A 25,450-nucleotide genomic window follows, 5' to 3' on the forward strand; every position below is an offset into this window, starting at 1 on the left:
TGATTCTAAATGTCAACTTTGAGTGAAGTGACCCAAAAATTTCATTTTCTTAACTTTACCTCAGCTTCTACCTAAGATACAAAGCTTAAATTTTTACTACATATTCTCCATAAGAATTTCCTACTTTTGAAACAAGGAAATGTTTCTATGTTGGATATTTTAAAAATAAAAAATTAATTCTCTCCTTTATTCTTTCCAAAATTCAGTTTTTTATGACTCACATTTTTTTTTAAATTATATGTTTATATAATAATACAGAACATATACATAATAAAGAATTTAAAATTTGTAACGTTTTTATAATAACTAAACGTACTCGTGTCTAAATCATCAATAGGCTTCCTGTAATATGTGGTAAATGTTTCATTTTCCTAAATATGAAGGTTTCTGAGAAAATGGGTCATGAAGTTGGTGAAATTTAACTTTGTGGAGATAGGCGATTCTGAACCATTAAGGAAGAAGTTTCATGATGTCTACATATAAATAATTCCATATCGAAATATGTCAAAAGTAAATATATCTCACATTAACTATTGTTTTCTGAGTACATGAGGAAAATCGCTGTTCGGAATTAAATATGAATTTTTATGTAATAACATTAGTTTTTCAACAAACTGTACAATTATGCAAGAATAAGTATAAACTACAAGAAATAAATATTATATGTAATGTGCTTTGCTCTATCGAGGTACTTTTATGTAACGTTTTATTTAACTTTTTTATTATTAAAAAATAAAATTATGTATCAATTCTATCAGAGAAAATAAATATAATTTCTTCTACCATGTGTCACTCCATATTCCTTTTTGTCCTTACTGGCATTAGTAGAGATGATCATAAAAATGACTGCTTTCAAAGGAACTTTCATAATATTACACAATGGTTTTTAGGAACGTGCATTAATATTGAAGAATGATTTAGGTAATTATTACCTAAACCAACTTTCGAGACAATTTATAGATAATAATTTCCGTATTTTTATATACATTCAAATTTCATTGACACTTCCCAACAAATTTAGTGATTAATGAAACCCTGTATATATTATGATTTACAGTCCACTGACTGCGTACCATATTGAGACAGATATTAAGATAAAATGGCAACATTTAAATGTGTGACGAGGGAACTAGAAAAGAAGGTCCAAATCAAATTCTGTAGTTCAGTCAAGATACTACTATTTCTAAACTAATTTGAGGCATTGGTAATGAGAAAAGCAGCTAGGAAACATTTGGGAAATGAGATTATTGGAACGAATCCGGAATAATACCTCGCAATTAGAACGTGGAACAGATTAACAGATACATGAAGCTGAGGAGTAGAACGAGTGTTAAATATAGTAGCAATGATAATTACAATAATCATAACGGTAATGATGATAAAAGTAAAACTGGTCACCCTACCAAATTATTTCCTAACTTAGTTGTCTCATAAGTGATACCTTCTTGATATCACTTGTAGGGTTCAGATCTGTCTTCGGACAGTTGACTAAATAATAACTTCGTTTGGTTGATGTCCTGCTGATAAGAATTGGTAGATATTGACAAGAGGAATGTTGATCATGAAATTAATTTTCATATATAATTATATATAAATTTTCAGTATATATATTATATATAAAGAACATACAGTGTATATTATATATATACAGATATATATATCGTATATTACTTTTAACATGTATGACGTTATTAATGTTGTAGTTCGAATAACCGTTTCGATGAAAAATATATTTCAAAAATTATTTTTCACAATAATAAATTGTCCTGTCATAGGCAACCTTATTACCTGAGTGGCAATGCAAACTATCTCACTTCTTTCAAATGACAACTTGCTTTTGTTTGTTTCTCAAAGAAATTACAATTAGACAACATAGGACACACCGACTAATATATTTCGTGGTCTCTCACTTTGGCTTCTTAATACAAAGTTCGTTATTATGTTCAGTAGCTCATAGTTGCTTCCTTGCACATTCTTCCCCTTTTTCAAAATCATAATCATCCTGGAACCTAGGCAAATCTGAATATCTTCTGTTGAGGATGTTGCCAGGGAATTAATGATGTAGTTTCTAATAATAACGTCTTGAGAAATAGTCTTTCCATCCACCTTCTTACCGTTAGAACCGACTGGATCAACATGATAAACATCTCACTGATAAGATATTCCTTACACTGTTCTATTATCACACAGTAAGCCTTCAGTCTAAGTCTGTAGTGCCCTGTCGACAAGTTGGAAAATATTTGCATCAGAATAAGTGTTCTAAAGGGTTGCAAGAAGTGGAAACATAAACTACGTTAGAGCAAATTATAAACCTTTGGAAAAGTATACAAAGCAAGACGTAAAATAACTACTCATAACTACTGCCTTCCGCTAACTTGGAAACCTAAGAGAGAAGTGTACTTTTTTATTACGAGAGAAAACTAGGTGAGTCACACTGCCGAACTTCATAGCGTCAAACACTCCTCACCATCATAATTATTATGCGTTTAATAAGTCAAACATTTTCTGTCTGCAGCAGATAAATTCAATTCAACATTTTTTCAATGGACTGAGTATAAATTTTCACTAAATAAGCCACAACCTTTCTTTCGATGGTTTTATGATTACCTCAAGGTCTCAGATTACACAAAACACTATCTCAAATTCATGATTTGAAGAATATTTTAAACTCAGCATTGACAAGAATGTGATATTATTTCAGATCTTCTGTCCTGATAATATCAGCAAAGAAGATATTTTCTCAATCTTGATATGGAACTTCGGGTCATAAAATATAAAGAATTCATCCTGGAGTATTTTACTGCGATATGACAAGGTAAACTATGGTGTGATGATAATCACAAAAACTACTCACAGTAAATTTGAAAACCATGTTGGGTCCGATAATCTATGCAATAATATTCAAATTTATTGTTATAACCGTCAAACTTATCTGTATGAAATTGTGAATGAATACACAGATGTTATTTACTCATATTAAAAGATAAATGACAAACGTTTATGGTTCGAAGGAACCATCTTCAAGTCAATAAAGTGAACCTACAGAATACAGTTATATAATGCGAACTAATAGTGAAGTATTCATGAATTGAAAAAACATAGTAGATATCAGTGGTGCATGTAAATACCATTAGTTAAAATAGGTTAAAATAGATTAAAATATAATAAGACATAAAACATTAACAATTGTAATAAAGGAAACTAGCTATATAAATGAGGTAGTACAATTAACTTACCTATTGGTAGGACGTAATGAAATTAATCATTGAGGAACTTGTATTAGAGGAAGGTGTTGTGGGTAGAATAAGGACATTATATGGCAATATCATGAGACATAAGTTTGTAATGTACAAGCACCAGATACAAATGTGTTGGCAGGTAAATGAAACAGGATTGTAGAATGGTGATAACATGTATAAAATATACAAAAAATTAGTTCCGGAGAGTTGTTACAAGATAACATTAAATGGAGTTGATTGCTAGTTAATTACAAGTCTTCATGTATCGAAGAAACGGCGAAATGTTCGAAACAGATTGTGCCTTGAAATGTTCCAGATGCGGAGAGTGTATGTTGCCAGAGTTGTAGAGAGACAGGCACGAACGCTGTCAAGATTTTTCGGGCAACTCGGCATCTATGATTGTAGAAATTGTATTGAGCGACCTGAAACTCATATTTACTTTTATTTTTCCCCGTTGTCTCTTTGTTGGCCTTTGTGGATTACAAGAAAATTTATAAGTATGCGAGCTTTTGTGTTTATTAGATTTACGACAGTTAAAATATCTAATTGTAGGTGAACAGGTCCTGACAGTTCGCTATTTGATTAACAAAAAACGTTAGCACATCAACAGTTAATCTTTCGAAATCATCTTTAGTTCCATCTAATAATATGTCAGAAAGTTTTGTTTTCCATTCTTGCATAATATAACTTTCAGTAGGGCTATCTTGTTGGTGGTAATTATTAATGGAGGTTTCAGAGGTGTTATGGTTAACATTATCATTAGCTAATTGCGAATTTTGTTACAATTTAGCAGTTGATTTTTTTCTCCTGGATTATGGCTGCGATTTCCCAACATGAATCTTAATTCCCAAATTCGATTTACATGTTGTTTTATAAACTGGACTTTCAAAACACACTATTGACTCATTGTCATTCTGATATTTATTATTCATTAGAAAAATTTATATTAAACTTTAGATACAATATATATTTTGTGATTGTTATTTCTGTTATCATATAGAATTTAACAATAAAGTTTTTAGTCTATTACTGAAGATGAAAACAACACCAAAAAGTTATTATTTAACAATTAAAACGCGCAGCCACGATCCTTCAAACACTATCAATAATTCACAAGAAACAGTATTACAAGTTTTATATAATATATGCTAAACTTATCTGATCACAGATGTGTATAATCCTCTGAACTGTAGAGCTTCGTATTATTTGAAAACTTTCTCTGTATCCTCATTCTGACTTCCCAACTTATCAAATATTTTACTGTTATCTCTTCTTTTTCTCTGTTTTTAAGTTCATGCACCTGTATGCATTAATGCTTGTATTAGTTTCGAGAGGAAAACTTATACAGAGTGTAACAAAACAACTATTAATTTGCAGTTCATTTTTATGTTCAGATAGGTCTGGTAATATAGTACAATATATATATATATATATATATATATATATATATATATATATATATATATATATATATATATATAAGTTCAATCATAAGACATATCTCTTTGCAAATGTTTATTTGCTATGAAGATATTAAATATATATTAACGTTTTCGCCTTATTTGGCATCATCAGATATAATAAAATACGTGATCTGAAACTTGAATGAATTGACAAACGAGCAGTATAATGTACAGCTGTCAAAAAAAAAAAGTGGCCGCACTCGTGAACAGAGAATATTTTCAAAGTCCACTTCGGGTCGCGGCGATATTACACGATGCATGTGCTTGTACAAGCAGTTCCGGAACTATGACAGTGTTCCATATCTGCGCCTCGTAGACCAGCGGTGGAGTGCTTGTTTAATGATTCAAAGGTCTTGGGTTCGGGCCTTGTTCAAGTTTTCATTTTATTTTTTAATCGTTCTTTAGCGATGTAAATGATATTAAAATTATCATTTATATCCAGTTATCGTTCTTTATGGATATCACGTTATTTATATTTTGTTATCGTTCTTTAGAGATATGAATAAAATTCAGGTCATCATTTGTATTCTGTTATCGTATTATAACGATATGAATAATAATTATTATTGCATCTCCAATGGGGGTTAGCCCTATTTTACATATGTATGTTAGGGCTATAGTTTTATACACAAAAAATATAAGCATAAAGAGAAATGGAAAAGAAAATTAAATTAGCTTACGCGATGTAAACAAAACAAACAATCCGTAAATTAGGCATTGCGATTGCAAAACAAATATCAGGTATCAATTTGAAACATACAAAAACATTAACAACACACATACGTAACACGTAACACTTCTATAACACACGATACATCATAAATTAATACACAATAGTCACACAAACACAATCAAACTATAATTACGACATTGCGACGACATCCAAGCATCCCATAACTGACTCACATACATAACAAATCAAGCACCCGTTACAACACATACACTTCAACATAGTAACCACACTTTTAAAAGTTACAAATTTGGCTCCAAGGAGAATAAATAGGACACTGTTACTAATTACTATTCTTCTACAATTTCTTAAATACATCTGTAATAAATCTGTGAAATTCCGATATGAATAATATTCACGTTTTTTATATTGTTATCGTTCTTTAGCAATTTAAATAATATTCAAGTTATCATTTATATTCTGTTTTCCTTCATTAGCATTATAAAACAATATTCAAGTTATTTATATTGTTATTATTCTTTCGCAATATATTAATTAAAGAAACCGATATTTATCATTTATATTCTGTTATCGTTATTTAGTGATACTGTGTAAATAATATTCAAGTTATTTATATTTTAATCGTTCTTTAGCGATGTAAATAACATAAATTTAATATTAGGTTTGGAAAAATCCAGTTGCATAATACTGGTATTAGTTTTTCTTTTTCTATTATTACATTATACTATCTCGAACCACAATAAAATGAAAAGGAGTAACGAGGAATTGATCCTGAGACGTTGACATCTAAATTCCGACGTTAGTCCGCTGAGCTACGAGGGCAAAAGTGTGGAAACATTTTCGGAAAAATTGGCCCAATCACACTCCAAGATTTTCTGATGATTCGTAGAAGCTAGTCCAGGATGCGGGGGGCAAAGGCTAATTGAGATTTCCCGGTCTCTGACCGGGTCAAACATCCTGATAGAATTAATATTTAACCCTTGCCGTCACTTTCGGTGAAGTCCGGAGGGCCCAATTAGTTAAATCCACTCTCCTCATCTCCACGCTTGGGCCCCCTGGAATTTAATAAGATGCGAAAGAGATAGTGGTGTGCGGAAAGCAACGGGATGTTACCGCATTTAGGCCTATCCTTCCCAAGAAAAACTGCAAACATGAACAAAGGAAGCTTTTAATAGAAGAAGGATCTTCTGCGGACCTCTGGAAAAAGAACTAAGGAAGAGACCAGTGAAGTGCTTTGTGTGGAGTGTGGCATTGTATGGGGAAGGAACATGGACATTACGACGAAATGAAGAGAAACGAATTGAAGCATTTGAAATGTGGATGTGGAGAAGAACGGTGCGTGTGAAGTGGACAGACAGAATAAGAAATAAAATTGTGTTTGAAAAAGTGAGGGAAGAAAGAATGATGCTGAAACTGATTAGAAATAGAAAAAGGAATTGGTTGGGTCTCTGGTTGAAAAGAATAATAGACGACATTAGGATATGTGGATCATATGCGGAGACTAAGAGGAAGGCAGAAAATAGGAAAGATTGGAGATTGCTGGGTTTGCAATGAAAGACCTGCCCATGGACAGAACATTTATGTGTATGTTCAGAATGCCTGGAATATCGTGTCTAAGAACAGTCGCTAGTTGCAAAGACTAGTCAATTCCATGCCCACTCGACTGCAAGATGATCGAGATAAGAGGAAGATAGACTAAATATTGAATTGTGGTTTTTTGTTTTGTTTTTTGAACGCTTAATTGTTTGAATGTTTTAAGGCCGACGCCAGTAAATTTGTTTTGTTTATGCCACGAAAGATATTTTGTTGAGAATAAAATCTTTTTTCTTTCCATTTGCAGCCAAAATATCATAATGATAAAGTCATGGCATAATATATTAATGAACCTGATGTTAATTACTAAAATAATCATAAAAGAGAAAGGAGCCATTATGTCTAGTTTGTCTCTCTCAAAAACAGAACAAAAAAGGACATAAAAGCACGAGGTTATAGTCGAACGCAGGACCTCATGAATAAGAGGCCTGAACGCTACCATTATGCTATCGAATAACACACAGTATACTTCAATTATAACTGTAGATATCAGGCAACGTGGTCCAACAACATGTAACATCGCCTGTCTCCGAATTGTAGCGAAGATACCCGAAGGGAACTTTGTTTCAGGAGAGCGGCCATTTTTTCTTTTGACAGCTGTACATGGTAATTGAATCTTCATGAGTTTTATGTATGAGGCTATATATAAGGCTGTAAAAATTGATTTCAATACAATACAAATTTGAAAGAGTCCAAAGTGGTTGTATATACATATAACTCATGTTACAGGTGTACATACATGATTAAATAGTGAGCAATTGAATTATACAAAGCTACCCTGTCCTCAGTACGCTCCAAACCACCGAGTAGCACACATCTACAAACAAATAGAGGCACATACACACAAAGCATCTATATATACAGTTCCTGATAGCCATGATTACGCACAACAAACCACCAATGACAACTATTTTCAGCACGCATTAAATCAGACAGAATACCCATGTCCAAAATCCAAGCGTACATATACTACATCACAGCAGAAGCCACAAGCATATGTTCTTGATAATGATTAATTGTTAACAACACAAGATTTTATAACATAGTACTACACTAATTATATAGTATTTTAATATATTTTATCCTTCGCAAATTTTAAATCTATGATATTTCTTCATTTTTCATTCATAATCAAACTTTAATTGATGTCTATAACATCGCCGATATTTTGTATAATTCAATTGCTCACTCTTTAATCATGTATGTACACCTGTAACATGAGTTATATGTATATACAACCACTTTCGACTCTTTCAAACTTGCATTGTATTGAAATCAATTTTTACAAACTTATATATAGCCTCATACATAAAACTCATGAAGATTCAATTACCATGTACATTATACTGCTCGTTTGTCAATTCATTCAAGTTTCAGATCACGTATTTTATTATATCTGATGATACCAAATAAGACGAAAACGTTAATATATATTTAATACCTTCATAGCAAAGATATATGTCTTATGATTTAACTTATATATATATATATATATATATATATATTTCTGTACTATAAAACAACTATTCCTAATTTTCTGATGTGATAGAGGCCATGAAAATAAACATTTTTCTTAATAAAGTAGTGTCCGGAAATGCTTCGTATAAAAGACAGAGCTCATCACTCACATTATGGCTGCATTTATGTTTCAGCTGTTCTTGCTACCATGGAAATAATAATTAAAATTAATTTCTTGTTTTATGTCACAAATTATCGTCTGTGAGACCTGTTCATTTAATTTCATGGTATTAAAATGCATCGGTATACAAGTATTGAAATTGCAGACATACATAAGGCATTTGGAGTAGCTTACGGCAATGTTAATTTGGCAAAGCGAAGCTATTAGGAGCAACATCCTCAGCGCCATATTCCAAAACTACTTGAAGGTGTCCCGATTAATATTAGGAGAAGCAGGATCCTTCAAAACAACGGTACATTCGCACATTTCGGCTTAAATTGTCGAAATTATTTAAGTGTACATTTTCCGAATCGTTGGACAGGGAGGGAAGGTCCATTTGCTTGGCCGGCACGTTCCCCAGATATTATTCCAGTTGATTTTTGTGTTTGAGGTCATATTGAATCAACTGTTTATGAAATAGTCATCGACAAAGCAGAAGAATTAGTTGCTATAATAATTCTTGGTTTTGACGTTCTTCGTAACCGACCACAGATATTTCAAAGGATTCGTCGCTCAATCATACGGCGTTATACTTTGTGTGTCAACAATGGCGGTCACAATTTTGAACAGTTTCTATAGTTTGTCAATACCATTTTCTTAATATCTGGTATTAGATAAAAAAAAAGTTACTGTGTAACCACAGAAAGTAAATAAAATAACTTTCCAAGTTGAGATTCTTTCATTTCTTCCTTCATATCACTAACACTTGAAAACGAAGTATTTCCGGACTTATTTTATTAAGAAAAATGTTTAATTTCATGCCCTCTATCACATCAGAAAATTGGGAATAGTTATTCTGTCACACCCTGTATAGATTATGTTAATGTAGGCCTAATCAATATTAATCCGAATACAGCCAAACCGCAATATCTCAAAATTCCACAGGAACCGGAAAATACTTAGGGTTTATCCGACAAATTTAATTTAATCTGAATTTCAAGTGGTAAAAATTGATCAAATATATAAATATACATTACTGATATATTTTCGCAAAATCTAATGAAATTCAATACCGATGCAACTGAACTTAATACTAGAAGGTATGTCTCAACTCTATTATCTAAATCTAAAAGTTATACAACTGCTGGTTTTAAGATATAGTACGAATTATAAATATCGTTTATACAATTCTATATTGAACAATTATCCAGAGCTAAATAATCGACATCTTCATAAGTTAGAAATAAAGTAAAATTAATTACTTGAATACGTTTTAATTTATTACGATAATAATTATTATTACTACTGTTATTATATAACTACTATTATTATTACTATTATTTTCTAATACGTACAACTACCTAATTATTTTTAATAAAATATAATACAGGTAGTACCTCTGATTTAGATTCTACCTGATATGTATATCTATTATCAGGCAATATATCTCACTTGACGATATGTGTCAGAGGAAGAACAATTATTGTTTGTATACATCTGAAGGCCGATTAGTGTAATATGTAACTAGCGAGAGATGTATGCAATGGTGGGAGAAAGTAACTGGCCACCCTACCCCATGATCTCCTGGCTTAGTCACCCCATGAGTGATGCCTTATTGGTTTCAATTATAAGGTTCAAACCTGTCTTCGGACAGTTGACTAAACAACATTACAGATACGAGTATTTAACTAAGTCCTAACTTTTACTCCAGTAGACTGCACCCAAGTGCGAACGTTTGCATCAATTGAATATGCACTTCAACGTCAATGCATAGTTGTCGCTCCGGTTCAGTCATAAGATGTTTACGGAAAGAGAATTTCCAGCGAACTTCATGCTCTGCATGCTATATCCCTGAATAAAAACTTTGACCTATATATTTTTACTACAAAAGTGACACCTGCATAAAATAGATTAATCTCCAGTACAATATAACAGTCCTTGAAAAAATGTACCCGTTATGAAAACATTGACCCCTAATGTTTAATACTGTATAATATATCTGCATAAAACAGTTTAATACAACCGTTCCTTAAAATATGAGAAATATGTACATTATGCAAACATTGGCTTATACATGTTTAATGTACTCTTCCACAAAATAGATTAACCCCCAGTACAATACAATCATTCTTTAAAAATCAGAAATATAGGTTTTCGAGATATTCGTCCATATAATATGTTAAATACTGTTATAGTATTACTGCGCAAAATAGATTAATCTCAATAAAATAAAACCGTTCTTTGAATAAATGAGAAATATACCTGTTACGAAAACATTAGCCCATACATGTTAGATATATAGTGCATAACATAAAGTGCGGAAACGGCAGCTGTCCACATGCGGGCGTGGAGAGATAAAATGTACTCACTGCAATATGCCTGCACGAAATATATTCATTCCCAGTGCAATACAATGGCGCAACATGTCTTTATCGAAGTCATTGAGATCTGTCACATGACGATGTAATGTCGTTTGATTGCTTTCCTAGGAGAAGAAAATTTCACAAGATGTTCTATAGATTTTAGCTCTTTCTCGAAACTTTGTTTATATTTCGTTTGGAAATTCCACACATATTTGCAGTCAGACCTTAGATTTTCTAAAATCAATGTGGCAATTTTTTCGCGATGTTACGCAAGATCTTTAAGAAGGTTGTAACACTGTAAACAGTGTTTTTGCTGTGATTTCGCAAATCAGATTGTTCCATTCGTTTTCCTTTTTTAACTGGTGTATGTAGATAGCAGATGATCCAGCCTCACCCTCGATAATGCCAAAATGAGAAATAAACTAAATTAGCAAAATAAAAATGAAAAATAATAAAACAATACAATAGACACGAATTTAAAGAGCAAGGACACTGCACAATTAACACGCTGCTTTCAATACGGCTTTCGGTAAAGACGCATATAGCACCACCATTTGACACCGCGTGACCTATGCTGATTCAAGACATGAGTGGGTTGAGGTAGAGACAACACATTCACTCGCAACATCGCGCTAAATTTTACGGTTCGCGGGGTGGAGAGGCAGGTCATTGGATTTGACCTTCAGATGCATTTTCTACTGACGAGGAGTATAGTTTGTATCATAACATGTAAACTAAAAATTTGAATAAACTTTCAATAAAAGTTAGAATTTTAACTTCAGGAACATAGAAGTACAAAATGGAGAATATAACAGTCTGAAACCTATATTTGTTATTTTTTCCTCAATTTCTTTTTTTTCTGTAATACGAACTATAAAGAGAAAATACTTTTATGTCACAATATTAATTTCAAGACTTACACAAAGACATATGTTATGTTCAACATTCCTCATAACAAATAGGCTAGTAGTTTTATTATTATTACTACGGTTATTATATAACTACTATTATTATTACTATTATTTTCTAATATGTACTACTACCTAATTCTTTTTACTATAATGCAGGTATTACCTCTGATTGAGATTCTGCCTGATATGTACATTACGGCAATTTTTCTAAGCTGTAAGGCAATTTTTTCATATACTGTACATCAACAGCTACTAGTAAATGATACATACGAAACAATAATTTTTACTACTTAGACAGGTCTTTATTAAAAGGAATGAAATAACGGTTTACTCAAAATTTATTCTAAGGATAATCTTGAATACAGTTTTCCCATAAGTGAAGAAGTGTAGTACACCATATGCCTCCAGAAACAATTGTGTCAAAGAATTTAATTTTATGGAAGCAACATTACAAGAAGTGTTCATTTATGCTATGATATGATATTTATTCATTCATAATATTTATGTAAGACAGATGTGTTACAATTCTATGTTGCTCCAAATCTGCCTTACTTTACAATTTTATTTACCTATGCCAAGTCTTACATTACCATAAAAAAACTAATCAAATATACTTTTTTTCAAAATATAACACATTTAATTAACTACTATCTAATCACACACACACACACACACATACACACACTACAAGAAAGATCAATTTAATACACCATTAGTTTTAACTTTTTCTTCCCATTTCAGCTTCACTATCATTAAAAATTTGCCTATTTTTTTAACTAGCTTATATTAGTTGTATTACATATTTTCTTATATGCTACATATCTATTAACACCAAAAATATTTTGTCTAACCACTTTTTCCTTGTATTGTCTGTTTCTTGACATTCTAATACAAGGCCTATACGGAACACGTTTTCTCCTATGCCGCAAAGGGTGCAGATATCCTACAAAAAGTATTTATTTGGTTAGTCCAAACCAAAAGTTTTCATATTTTTCGAGAAATACAACCAATTGTGTGCTCCATACTCGAGAACCAATTATCAGAGGAAATATAGGGATTTGCCGTGAATTTAAGTATTTTCATAATTAAATTGATTAGATCTGTAAATTGTAAAATTCGCTCTTAATGAGAAGCATGGCATTTATTTTGAGGACAAAATTTTTAATGTCAGGAATAACATATTGTTAAGTTTAATCTCAGGTGACTCTCAACGTGAAACCCTAAAGAAAAACCAATTTTTTTAAAGTATGTTGTCCTAAAAAAAAGGAAGTTATTTGCTTTTATAGCCGATGGCTTGTACTATTTTTAAATAATAATAATAATAATAATAATAATAATAATAATAATAATAATAATAATAATAATAATAATATGTTTATTGCTGGAAAAATATACAGAGAAATTGCAAATATACAAAATTCTAGCACTCCACTGAAAGAGGGTGATCCCGTGCTCAGGGGAGGATTCGATACATAATAATATTACATAAATAAATTACAAGAAATAACATCTAAACATTAATATTCATTTACATTTGAAACTGTTTGATTTACATAGATTAGGGTATTTCTTCATTAACTGTTATAAATTCTAGGGCCGATATTACTATTATGACTGAAAGCAGTGATCGTTTGACATTTGAGTTCAAACAAACGTATTGTATCCATGTCTTTGGTTTTGTGTTTGTAAATATATGGTATGAAATATGGGTGATTTTTATGTATAAAATTTAATAATACTTTGATGTAAATTTGATGTATTTTCAAGATTTTAAATTCTAAAAACAATTTTTGGTAGGATAATCAATAGCTTTTTTTTTTAGACATACCGGTATTTTAATTATTCTTCTCTGTAATAAATCTAGTGGATTAAGGTAGTTTTATAGTCATTTTTCTTTTGAATATAAAAATCCGGAAGGATTGATCTAAAAAGAAGATCTCAAGACCACTGTCACAAGTAAGATCAATTCTTATTTTTCTCTCTAGTACAGTCCCGTGCAGAATCGTGTTTAGTATACCTTACAACGATGTCTCAGCCAAGTACAAGCGGCACTAAACGGAGGTCTTCGATTTTGTTATTCAAAGATGAATGAGAAGATTTCTTATTCATAGAAGTGGATGGTGTTGCAAAATGTTCAATGTATCATAAGACTCTTGACGATCTTGATAATGAATATAATGATCTACCTTATCACTGTGAAGTACTTTGATCAGCAGTTTGCAAGACCAAAAGATATTAACATACAGTAATAGCCGGAGATAAAATCGGCGGATATTTAATGCAACTTGATTTCTAATCGACATTACTTGACAAATAGAAATTTGATTCATTCCAGTGTACGAGCGCGAATCAAGAAGTAACCTTAATAATTGTTTTATTAAGTGAATAAGTATAAATAACACTATATATATATATATATATATATATATATATTACTACGATCTACTATGCGAGTCTGATTTTTACTCGTATTTATATATTAATAAGCGCCCAATGGGCACGATATTAAACACTAGTAGGTAAAGTGTTCTCCGTTTATAACTAGACAGAACTGAACCAGAGATACTGTTCTCTTGTTGCACTCCAAAGCATGATACGTAACACATTGATTGTTACACAATACACAACTACACTCATGGCCGGGCTGATGGAAAAACTTCCTGATACATATCCGGTAGTGAAATCCATGCATCGCAAATTTTGTTACAATGTGTCTGAGCTCGTACTCTGCTCGCATCCATTCTCTGTTTACCATAGCATCCGTGTTGTAGAAACTGTCGCTAATAGACTCTCTCTTCCTTCTCAGCTCCCGTAGTAGTTTTTCGCATGCTGGTGTGGATGGCAAGACCAATTGTAGTCTGAGGTCTTCTACCAGGAAGGTTTCTCTTGCCAGTACGTACACGTAACGTGATAAAGCGAATTTTGAGACCCCTAGCACCCTCTTCAAGAACCTAGGCGTCAAACTCTCGAGCTCCCGTAGCTGTTTGCAGGATAAGTACTCCCATGTGACCTCTAGTCCATATGTTAGTGCGGGGACAACTTTGACCCGGAAAAGTTTCATTGCTGACTCCATTGACATTTTTTGTAGTTGCCTGATGTCGTTTATACTTCTGAGCGCGACTGCTTGTCTCGCCTGTAGACGGATCGTGAATGTTGTCCCGGTGACTTGCAGAGTGATTTCTAGATATCTGAATTGCCGCTTCGGCGTTAGCATTTGTCCGCCACAGACGATGTAGTCATCCTTGCTCAGCCGTCCTCCTCTTCTGAATACCATTAATTCTGTTTTTAGGACGTTTAGCACCAGTTCGTTCTCCTCTGCCCATTGTTTGATGAGATTTGTTCCTTTCTGAAGGTCTGTTATGCTATCCGCCGCTAGTGCCATATCATCTCCATATATGTACACTGAAAGGTTTTTTTATTGGGTTATTTTACGACGTTGTATCAACATCTAAGTTATTTAGCGTCTGAATGGAAATGAAGGTGATAATGCCGATGAAATGAGTCCGGGGTCCAGCACCGAAAGTTACCCAACATTTGCTCGTATTGGGTTAAGGGAAAACCCCGGAAAAAACCTCAACCAGGTAACTTGCCCCGACCGGGATTCGAACCCGGGCCACCTGGTTTTGCGGCCAGACGCGCTGACCGTTATTCCATAGGTGTGGACCACTGAAAGGTTCTGCATTTCTTCCTTTAACTTGTTGGCGATATCATGCGTCAGTATATTGAAGAGTATCGGACTCAGAGGGTCCCCTTGGAGCACTCCAATTGTTTGGCTGATCCACTCCGATTGGATTCCTGGAGTACTAATATATTAAGGTTACTTTTTTACTCGCCCTCGTATTAAAGAATTGATGGAAATTTAGAATAGGTGCCGTATGCTATGGAAGGTAAGTACTCTTTCATTTCGCGGACATGAAATTAAATTTGCACTATTTTAAACAACAATTTGTTAGCATTTTCCGGAAGAAACTCAAAAGGATGTTGTTACCGTCCTGGTACCCTATATCTCGGTCTGATTTTAAAGACGAATTCACGTCAAAAGACGATGTGCGACTAAACAACAGTCAGTGATCCGATTTCTTGTAGTGCAGGCCATTCCAACACAGCGTTTGAGGGCTAGGGCGCCCTGACGCTGCCCTGTGTCTGCCCAGGGCTGACCCCCACTCCTCTCTGTCGCTGCAGATGTGGTGGTGTACGAATGCATACGATCAGCAACTCTTCTCGTCTGTGCGATGATATTCTGCAGACATTGCTGGGTTATGCGTTCCATCAGTCATTCATTCATCCATATGGTGTAGTATCGTTTGTGCTTAACTGTTTTGAATAAGAATGAAGAGAAGTGCGTGGACAGTCTGTTCAGGATTTAACCGCTCTTGGGAGGGCTTGTATCTTGTCTAATCTGACGACAACAATGTTCAATGTTTATATGCCATATTAATGTACGGGTAAAAACGTACAACATTAAGCGTCACTTTGAAGTTAAACATTCTGATACCCACGCTCATATTATCGGCGAAGAGAGGAAGGCATTAACAACAAAACTAAAGGTCGAAATGCAGTCTTCTTACGACGAGATAAATATCATTTCAACTAGTTAAGTACTCTAAGGGTAATATAATTAAATTAATGGTTGGGTTATAGTAAGTTTATCAACAATGTATGGGAAACTGTTAAAGGATTTTCTGTTCGTTTAACTATGTGTATATTTTTTGTATAGTGACAATGTCATTAAAAATTCATTTTCCCTTTCTTTCGTAGCACATTGAGCCGAGTTCCGAAAGAGCTGTCCATGCAAACTATATTGTTGTCCTAAATATTGTCAAAAATAGCCGTCCTTTTACGGAAGGAATGTTTGTAAAGGACAGTATGAGTTCAACTTCAGAGATATTGTGTCCTTTCCTGGTGAAGTTATTTGAGTCAAATAGTCTCTCTCCAGAAACAATCTGTTGCCGCGTGTAGGAACTTTGTGAACATTTTTATGACGCCCTTTTCTGTAAATGTTGAGCAGGCTCCAGTCAAATTCCAAAGAGAATTGATAAGGCTTCAGTGACACACAATTTTGAAAGATAGTTATTACAATATTCCAGGCGGCCTCGTTGCGTTTTATAAGAACTTGGAACAAAAAAAGTTCCGCTTATCCACGCATTGCCATGCAAGTTAATTGTTATGTTTGGCTGTACATGCCTTTGCGAACACATATTTTCAGTCATGAACCTGAATAGGAGTAAAACTAGGTCTTGTTTGTTCGATGTTGCGTTGGAATCAGTGTTACGCATTCATTCTGCTCAAAAAATTTTCCCTGATATAGTTGAAAGAGAAAGAAATCAAAGATTGTCTTCCTAACTACAGAAGAAAGGACCATTTTATTTTGTTGTATTATTTTGTAATAGCCAATTATTGTAATTCTTGAATTCTTCTATGTGTTATAAAATGTGAAATCCATCTAGGGGCTCACAACCAGAGTGGACCAAGTCCACCACTGGTCAGTTTATGGATTAATACAATTTCAGATGAAGAAAACTTAGATTTATTCATTGCCATAACGAACCAAGTCCATAACTCATTTCTTACTCCACAGAAGGCAGCATTTCCTATGGAAGGTGAAGTTGCTAAGCATGAGCCAGGAACTTTAAGACTCAATTTCTCAAAATTATTCCAGAAGGACTTGGTTCACTCTGATTGTGAACCCGTATATGTACCTCACTGGCTCACTCTACCCATTGCAAGCATGCAACCCTTTCAGCGATCGGTATTCTGTCTCTTTCTCACTCACTTGCTGTCTCTCTCTGGGGCTCGGCACAGCTCCTCCGAACCCAGGGCAGCCACGGGGAATCTCGGGGGCTACCCACTTGGAATGGTCTGTTGCAGTGTTGCCACGACCTACTCACGAAAATCAGGAGAAAATCATCGAAAAAAAAACAGGAGATTACAGTAGATTAATTAAATATGAATTTCCTCTTTGTATTGTAACATCACTTACAAAATAGTGTACTGTAAGAAAGACGATACTGTTGTATTACAATATAGTACATCCGTAACCAATGAAATGGAACAATTTTGCTAAATATAATTACTGTCACCTCTACTCACCATATGTAACTAAGTCATGCAATTTTGTTTTCACACAGTAATGTCGGTTAAACGAGCGTTGAGCGACTTCCGCCGATTTTGGAATGGACACCGACGCACTTAGGTTAGGTTAGGTTAGGTTAGTTTAGGCTTTTATTATCCCGTCAAGATGAAGATGGAAGTGATTGAGTGTGATTTTTTTTTGTTTTCTATGTTGGCAGTTCAAGTGCGTCGGTGTCTATTCCAAAATCGGCGGAAGTCGTTCAACGCTCGTTTCACCGTAATGTCTTATTGACAATGTTTCGCATTAATATATCAATCAGGAATTTTTCGTGTATTCACAAAATATTTTCGATACAACGTGATTTATTTTAAAGGTGATATTAAATACAGTATTGCATTATCTGCGACTATAACAGACGAAAAATTATCCCCTGTCTTGCTTTTACATAACTATCCTTTGAACTATTCATCATTTTCCCACTCTAATAGGGTAGGGTGGGGCTACTTGAATCAATTTTACTTCAGTCTCAATTCACAGCTAAAGAATTCCCATTTTCAAAATTGGAACATCATTTTACATTGCAGTGAGGTGTTTTCTATTAAGAAATAGCAAATTTAGTTTTCATACGCGAGTATATTCCAAGATAAACAAGATATTATAGAACATGTCAAAACATTGATTTTTCACAAAAGGTGGGGTAATTTGGATCACTAGAGGGGCTATTTGGATTACATGTTTTGTTGCAACACTGTACTGAAATGCAAACCCACAATGTTATAAACTAATAAAATCATAATAGTATAAAAATATTATAAACTCAGAACATGAAACTACTTATAACATAGGCGAACTAAACACATTTTCCACAAGTAAATTGTTTTCGTCCGGCTGCTCCTACGCACATTTCATGGTATCAGGTTTTGCATGACTGGCATCTTATCCAGTCACCTTTTGTGAACGAATTCTTATCAAAATAATTGACACCGCAAAAACCACATGGTTCACTGTCATCTTCAGTCGTTTCTTGTGATGATTCTTCATCTGAACTGCTGGTTTTCACTTTTTTTTTTCAAACTATCTTCTTGCCTTTTGTGGATTAGTTTCTTGATTCCTTAACAGGTGTGCTCTTCTCTAATTGTAACTTTCTCTTCACTCTGGTTTTCTCAATATTTTCAGAGGATGTCAGATGAGAATTAGCTTGCTTTTGTCTGTTTACATTTTTCTTTATCATATTTTTCATATGATTCAAGTAGCCCCAGTAAAAATGATTCAACTAACCCCATCCTTTGGATTTACGTATAACTCACGTAGTTCCTACGTTTCGCAACAGAATGCGCTAGTTGCACCGTAAAAGAACGAATGGAGTAGTATGTTACTTGACAACAGATAGTTTATACGGAGTAACTACGTAATTTTAACACTAAGCCTTATTTACTAACGTTTGAAGATTGTATGGCATTAAAAACAACGCAAATGGCGCTTACCTATATGTCTTTGAAAATTCTCCTGAAGCTTGAAAAATGTATGTAATGACTTAAAAACGCTTGAACAACACGGCCAACTGATCTGTACAAGTTCTCAATGGTAATGGCTGCCTGTATGTTCAACAGTTTGTGCGCAGTAGGCCAAATGCTTAAATTGATCCTACTAGCCCCTTGATTCAACTAACCCCACCCTACCCTATATAATATTCTGGGAGTATTTACTTTTTTTTCTTGCTGGGGCAGTTTGACTCATTTTAAAAGAGCTCTCTGCAAGATACGTAACACAAAAATGCCATTACCTACATTTCACTCTCTCACTGTTTCACTGTACACAATCAGAAACAAACTTCACTACTGAATGAGTTTCGTTCTTCCTCTATTCCCCGAGTCCCTAAAACAATGAAATAACTTAATTATGTCGTCGATTTGCAAAAGGGAACACGACCAAAATAACAAAGTGTTAGAAAATCGCAACAAAATCATAACACACTTAAAATATTAAAATGTTCATGGATCCTGAATGTACAAGGTATCCATAGTGATCTAATTAGAAAAAAAAAATTGAACATTTTAATTTAACTTAGCCTATAGTTTTTGCGATTTTCCAACACTTTATTTTCGACATGTCTCCTTTTGCAAATCGACGACAGTTATCACATGCTTACGTTGCACGGAGATTATATATTTGTGTGTGTGTGCGCGCGTGCGTGCGTGTGTGTGCATCATTTCGTGGTAAGGTTTCAAACATTCGTTCTCCATCATTATTTAATTAGGTTTAGACTATCGAGTGGATTGGAGAGACCCATAACTCTGAGCCACGTATATAAAAATGGTCTTTATCTGCTGAGGGACTCAGGCGAGAGGCGACTCCTTGCTTCTTGTTGTGAGCTTCATTGTGGCGACACGTTATGAGCAGGAGACAAATGAAAACATTGTTTGACTTGTGTATAAGATGCAAAAATAAGACATGGTGACATAATATATGAGTACTAAAGTAATGAGTTGAAAATCCGGGCATAGAACTAGGTGACTGCAGCATGCCAAAAAGGCAGGAGAAATTCGGACTTTTGACAAAAAACATCAGTAGAGCAGTAGATTCAATGTAAAAACAGGAAATATCCTGCTAAATTAGTAGGTATGGCAACACTGGTCTGTTGTAGTGGACTGTATGAAACCTGCACAGGCATCTATTCTATAATGCAAACAAAATGTTGTCAATTTTATGAACCGTGCCAATTTCAACGATAAAACTGGGTTCATATGTTTAAAAACATATATTTATATTCTATTTAGACAGAAAAACATAAAATTAAAAAAAAAATGTTTGAGGTTATAAAATGACAAACAATTAATGCTATAAATGTGCCTGTTTTTTTTTTTTTTTTTCAGAAAGTAGCTTCTAAAATCTGAACTGTGTATTCGATACACACACACACACACTGATATTTTCAATTTTTAGGGATATTTCTCCCGTTTGTTCCGATTCCAGCCATAGACGGAAAACTTATTTTTCATAAATGCGCTATGCAATCAAAAATACATTTTTGACGGTATAAAATACACTTAAGTAAATATTACGTAACTGAATACTACTGTTATTATTACTTGTATAAATATGTCACTTCTGGCAGTGTAGAAGACAAAGTATCATGGCTTTAATTATGCCAAAATAAATAGATAAACAAATAAACACATAAATAAATAAGTGAATGAATGAAATTATCACATTAAGTAGAGGATCACAACAATATGGATAATACTTTAATAAAATTACAGTGAACAGAAATGTACATTAAGGTCAAAGAGATTATTCTTACGTTCTGTGTTGTCAGTGCTGCCTTGAGTTGATCTAATTATACGGCACGTTGTTCATCTCATTTCAGCATAGTCTTTACTATTATGCAACGTATAATGTTTTTAAGGGTATGTACAAGACGGAGTCTGGTTGGTAACTGGTAGCCTGACTGGTTACCTAGTTGAAAGGAATGCCTGAACGTTACGCAATGGAAGCGTGCAAGACGGGGACTGTTCAGTCGAATGCTATCTAGCCTGTTCCGCTGGTAGCTGGTAGAATGAATCCCTTCATTTTTCCAGCAACCAGGGACCAAAATGTCTTTATTGTGCATGCGTCCTGCGAATCCGTATAACTTCCCCACGTGCTAAACGCCTATTGCTATCTATTTCGACGCGTAATGGATTGGGAAAGATTAATTTAAAATAATAATAATAATAATAATAATAATAATAATAATAATAATAATAATAATTATTATTATTATTATTATTATTATTGCCAGAAAATTACAATACAAAGAAATTGTAAATTTACAACATTCCAGCACTCCCCTAAAAGAGAGTTTTCTCGTGCTCAGGGAAGGATTCGATACATAATAAATGTAGACACATAAATTACAATATAATAACATCTAAAAATTAATAATTACTCATGACAAATTGCTTACATACATTTTTTAATTTCAAACTGTTGGAGGTAAATAGATGTGCGTATTTCTTTATTAATTTGTTATAAATTCTACGGCGGATATTAGTACCTACTATGATTTAAAGCACTGCTCGTTAAACACTTGGGTTCAAACAAACGTATTGTATCCATGCTTTTGGTTTTGTTTGTGAGTATATGATCTGAAAAATGTGTGATTTTATATATAATATTTAATAATGCATTGATATAAATTTTGTGTATTTTCAAGACTTTAAATTCTAAAAACAATTTTTCGGTAGGAAAATCAGTGTTTACAAATTTTGGAATCAGGCTCAACCCCACCTCCAAATCCCATATCTTATTGTGAAATTGTGAGATGAAGTAGGAGTTGAAATTGATACTAATAAAGGTAAAGGTAGCTCTTTCACATGCCATAAAAGCACTTGGAAAGGCACTTGGGGGAGGGGCATGGAGTTAGAGCCCCATGCTTTCTAGATCTCGCCACTAGAAAGAGGTGGTGTGAAATGTATACCAATAATAACTAAGTTTGTAAATGAATAATTTATATTTTACAGAGTGACCATTTTAGGAACAATATAATGACCGGTATTGACGTTTTGGCAATTAATACATATTATTTTATCAATACAGACTACGTAACGAAGACATAAGAAGACAAACACACCTCAAAGACGCAGCAAAGACGGCCGACAAGCTGAAGAAGAAATGGGCAGGACACGTGATGTGACTCACCGCGAACCGGTGGACACACATCCTTACGACATGGGACCCAAGGATTGGCAAACGGAACGCTGGAAGACAGAAGACAAGATGGGCAGACGAACTTAGAGCAAGATTCGGCCATCTATGGTCAAGAACAGCGAAAGACCGACAACAATGGAAACTAATCACAAAGTGACTTGCAACCTAAAGAGTGACTAGTGAACAGTGGACCCTTCAGATATGACATTACAAAAGTGACCATCATTCCCAGAGTGGCTAACCGGGAACTGTTTGACAAGCCACCCTGCATAGTCAGGAGGCCCTTGCCCTTCACGGGATTGCGTGGCTAATTCTTAATTCTTAATTTTATCAATGCTCTGTGTGTATCAGAATGAACTATAGTGGACTCTCCTAAGTTCGACTGAACAGAATTGAAAGTTCAGTCCAATAAGGACAGTAGGTGTGGCAGGTGAAATGAATACAAATTCTTATTAGTTATCCATCAACGAATACAGTACTGTACTTGCATTTCCTGCCCGCTCCGAGACTTGTGTATGCGCTTTTAGTACCACAGTGGGTTTCGACAGTTCCGTCTCACAAACGGCACAATTCTCAAATACAAAAGTTATTAAATATGGATGTCCTAATCAATAAAATATTCTGTTTTCCTATAACAAAAGTATCACTACAAGACACAGAACCAATTCCCATTCAAATGGCAAACCCATTTCTTAGTGCCCATATAGGGGCCTGTCTAATTCTCCTACGTAAGCAGTCGAACTACAGGATGTCGAACTTAAGAGCTTCCACTATGTATGGGATTTAATGACAAGGTTTTATTATGACGTTTTCCAGAAAAGTGAAATTATTTACGTGGTTGTTTCCATACTGAAAATGCCCAAATATCTAGGGTACGTTTAGGAGAACCTAAAGACCAATACAATCCGTCATGACATTTTTACAAATTGTTATTGTTTTTTTAAAGAGAAATTTGAAAAAGCAGAATAAATTCAGCTACATTGATTGGCAAGCGCAAACAAATTTCGTTCTGACCACCTCGACTTTCTGCCAAGCCACCAGACAGGTTGACAGGTTACGAGCGACCCATTGGGTAACCAGCCAGGCTCCGTCTTGTACACCCCGACTTTCTGCCAAACGACCAACTAGGTTACGAGCGTGTTACGAGCGACCAGCTCAGTAACCAACCTGGCTCCGTCTTGTCTGTACTCTTAGTCTGAGGCCACACAGAAAGCAGGACTAAGCTTGGAGCAGTAACAAGCTTTTGCAAGAAGGAGAGCAGCACTGAGCTGAGCTGGAACGTAGGCCAGACAGAAAGCATTACTGTGGCAGCATTTCGACAGACAGCATCATGCCGCCCGTGCTATCACGGTTTGCAAGATTGTTATTACTAAGCGACGTTTCTCCAGTATTGTTTGATGTGGTTGATAATTAGAGAAGTGGACTCATGAAATTAATTTACGACGGGAAGAACTCGGTGAATATAATAACTTGTACAAAGAATTACGTAACTACAGTGAACGATTTTTTAAATATCTGCGAATGACTATAGAGACATTTGATAAATTGTTGCATATACTGGAGCCCAGGTTGCAGAGAATAGAATTAAATTACAGAAAAAGCATCACGGCGGAGGAGAGGCTTGTTGTTACTTTGAGGTAAGTGAAATATCAGCACTAGTTCTACTATATTCTTTATTAGTTTTCATTGACTGATTAAGGGAACATAATTTTGCATAAAGAAAAGTAAAACATTAAATCAGCTATAAAAAGCCTAAGTTGAAGATATATTAATGTCAATGGAAAGAACTGATATTGTCCATTGTTTTGCAACTCAACCTTATTAAATCGGTTATGAGGAAAAAAAGTATTAAAGTCCAAGAAAACGTTTCCAATGGAAAAAATTAAAATTGTTCATTGTTTTGCATCACCTCACTCAGGTTCATAAACGCATTAGATTCTTCATGATGGGAAGACATTGCCACAGGAGAACTTACCGCAGTCGAGGAAGCATAGATGCCGTCCCAACTGGATTGCGGTAGAGGTGTATTATTTCTTATAACTGTCTCATAAACAAGTTTCTGCATATCCATTCTTAAGCGCAATTTTTCTGTTCTCGGAAGAGATTTTATGTCTGGCAATAAGCTCTGTAAAAACATCATGTCGTCATCTTTTTCTGAGGCTCTTTCCAAAAGCGCAATTTTTTTTCCTTTCATTTTCAAGGAACATGTCTCTGAACTCATTGCCATTGCTTCTTTTACGTGATTGTCTCTTTCCTTGACCAGTTTTGCAGGACTTCCCGGAAAATTCTGTTTCATTGCTGGCGGGTGAGACGTCGTTTTGGACATGTTTCTGCTGCTGTAGTTGTGGTTGTTGGCTTTCATCGCCCTTATCGTCTTCATTCACACTGTCGACATTGTCGTCTATACTGGTTTGTGCTTCAGTTTCACTGGACTGAAGGCTACAGAGACGTTTACTATTTCCCAAGGTTTTTCACATAAATTCCAGCTGCTTGAAATATGGCCAGGTAGAAGCGTTTTTGGGGGAACCGGAAGAACCTGATTTACGTTTCTCCAGTCTGTTTACTTCTGATCTGTAATAGTCTTTCAGTGTTTTCCACTTCTTTTTAACTAGGATTTCTGAAAGAGATAAAACGGATGAGTTCTAATTACGTCTACGCAAAGCATTTTAGTGGGGTAACAGACCTATGAAATTACTACTGATATAAAATAGTAATATTAAAATAATTAAGTATATTTGTAAAACACGTAAATATTATAATACATAATATAAATATTTTAAATTACTGTACTGTATATTGAAATAGTAATA

The 25,450-nt window shown here is 34.2% G+C and overlaps 1 protein-coding gene across 2 annotated transcripts in view; it reads left to right on the top strand.

Annotated features, from left to right (window-relative positions):
- Positions 1 to 2,180: 2,180 nt before the first annotated feature.
- LOC138711947 (leucine-rich repeat-containing protein egg-6-like) overlaps positions 2,181 to 25,450 on the top strand; it is a 35,734-nt gene continuing 12,464 nt past the window's right edge. The window contains exons 1-3 of one of the 2 annotated variants that reach the window (XR_011335543.1): positions 2,181 to 2,424; positions 2,702 to 2,815; positions 22,530 to 24,277. Coding sequence is in view for 1 of the 2 variants with exons in the window: in XM_069843249.1 (XP_069699350.1) it covers positions 2,808 to 2,815 (8 nt within the window). In the remaining variant the exon portion in view is untranslated. The remainder of the gene's footprint in view (positions 2,425 to 2,701; positions 2,816 to 22,529; positions 24,278 to 25,450) is intronic. The other variant, XM_069843249.1, reaches the window with a different exon arrangement.

The sequence above is a fragment of the Periplaneta americana genome, chromosome 13, assembly GCF_040183065.1.
Source record: "Periplaneta americana isolate PAMFEO1 chromosome 13, P.americana_PAMFEO1_priV1, whole genome shotgun sequence".
NCBI lineage: Eukaryota > Metazoa > Arthropoda > Insecta > Blattodea > Blattidae > Periplaneta > Periplaneta americana.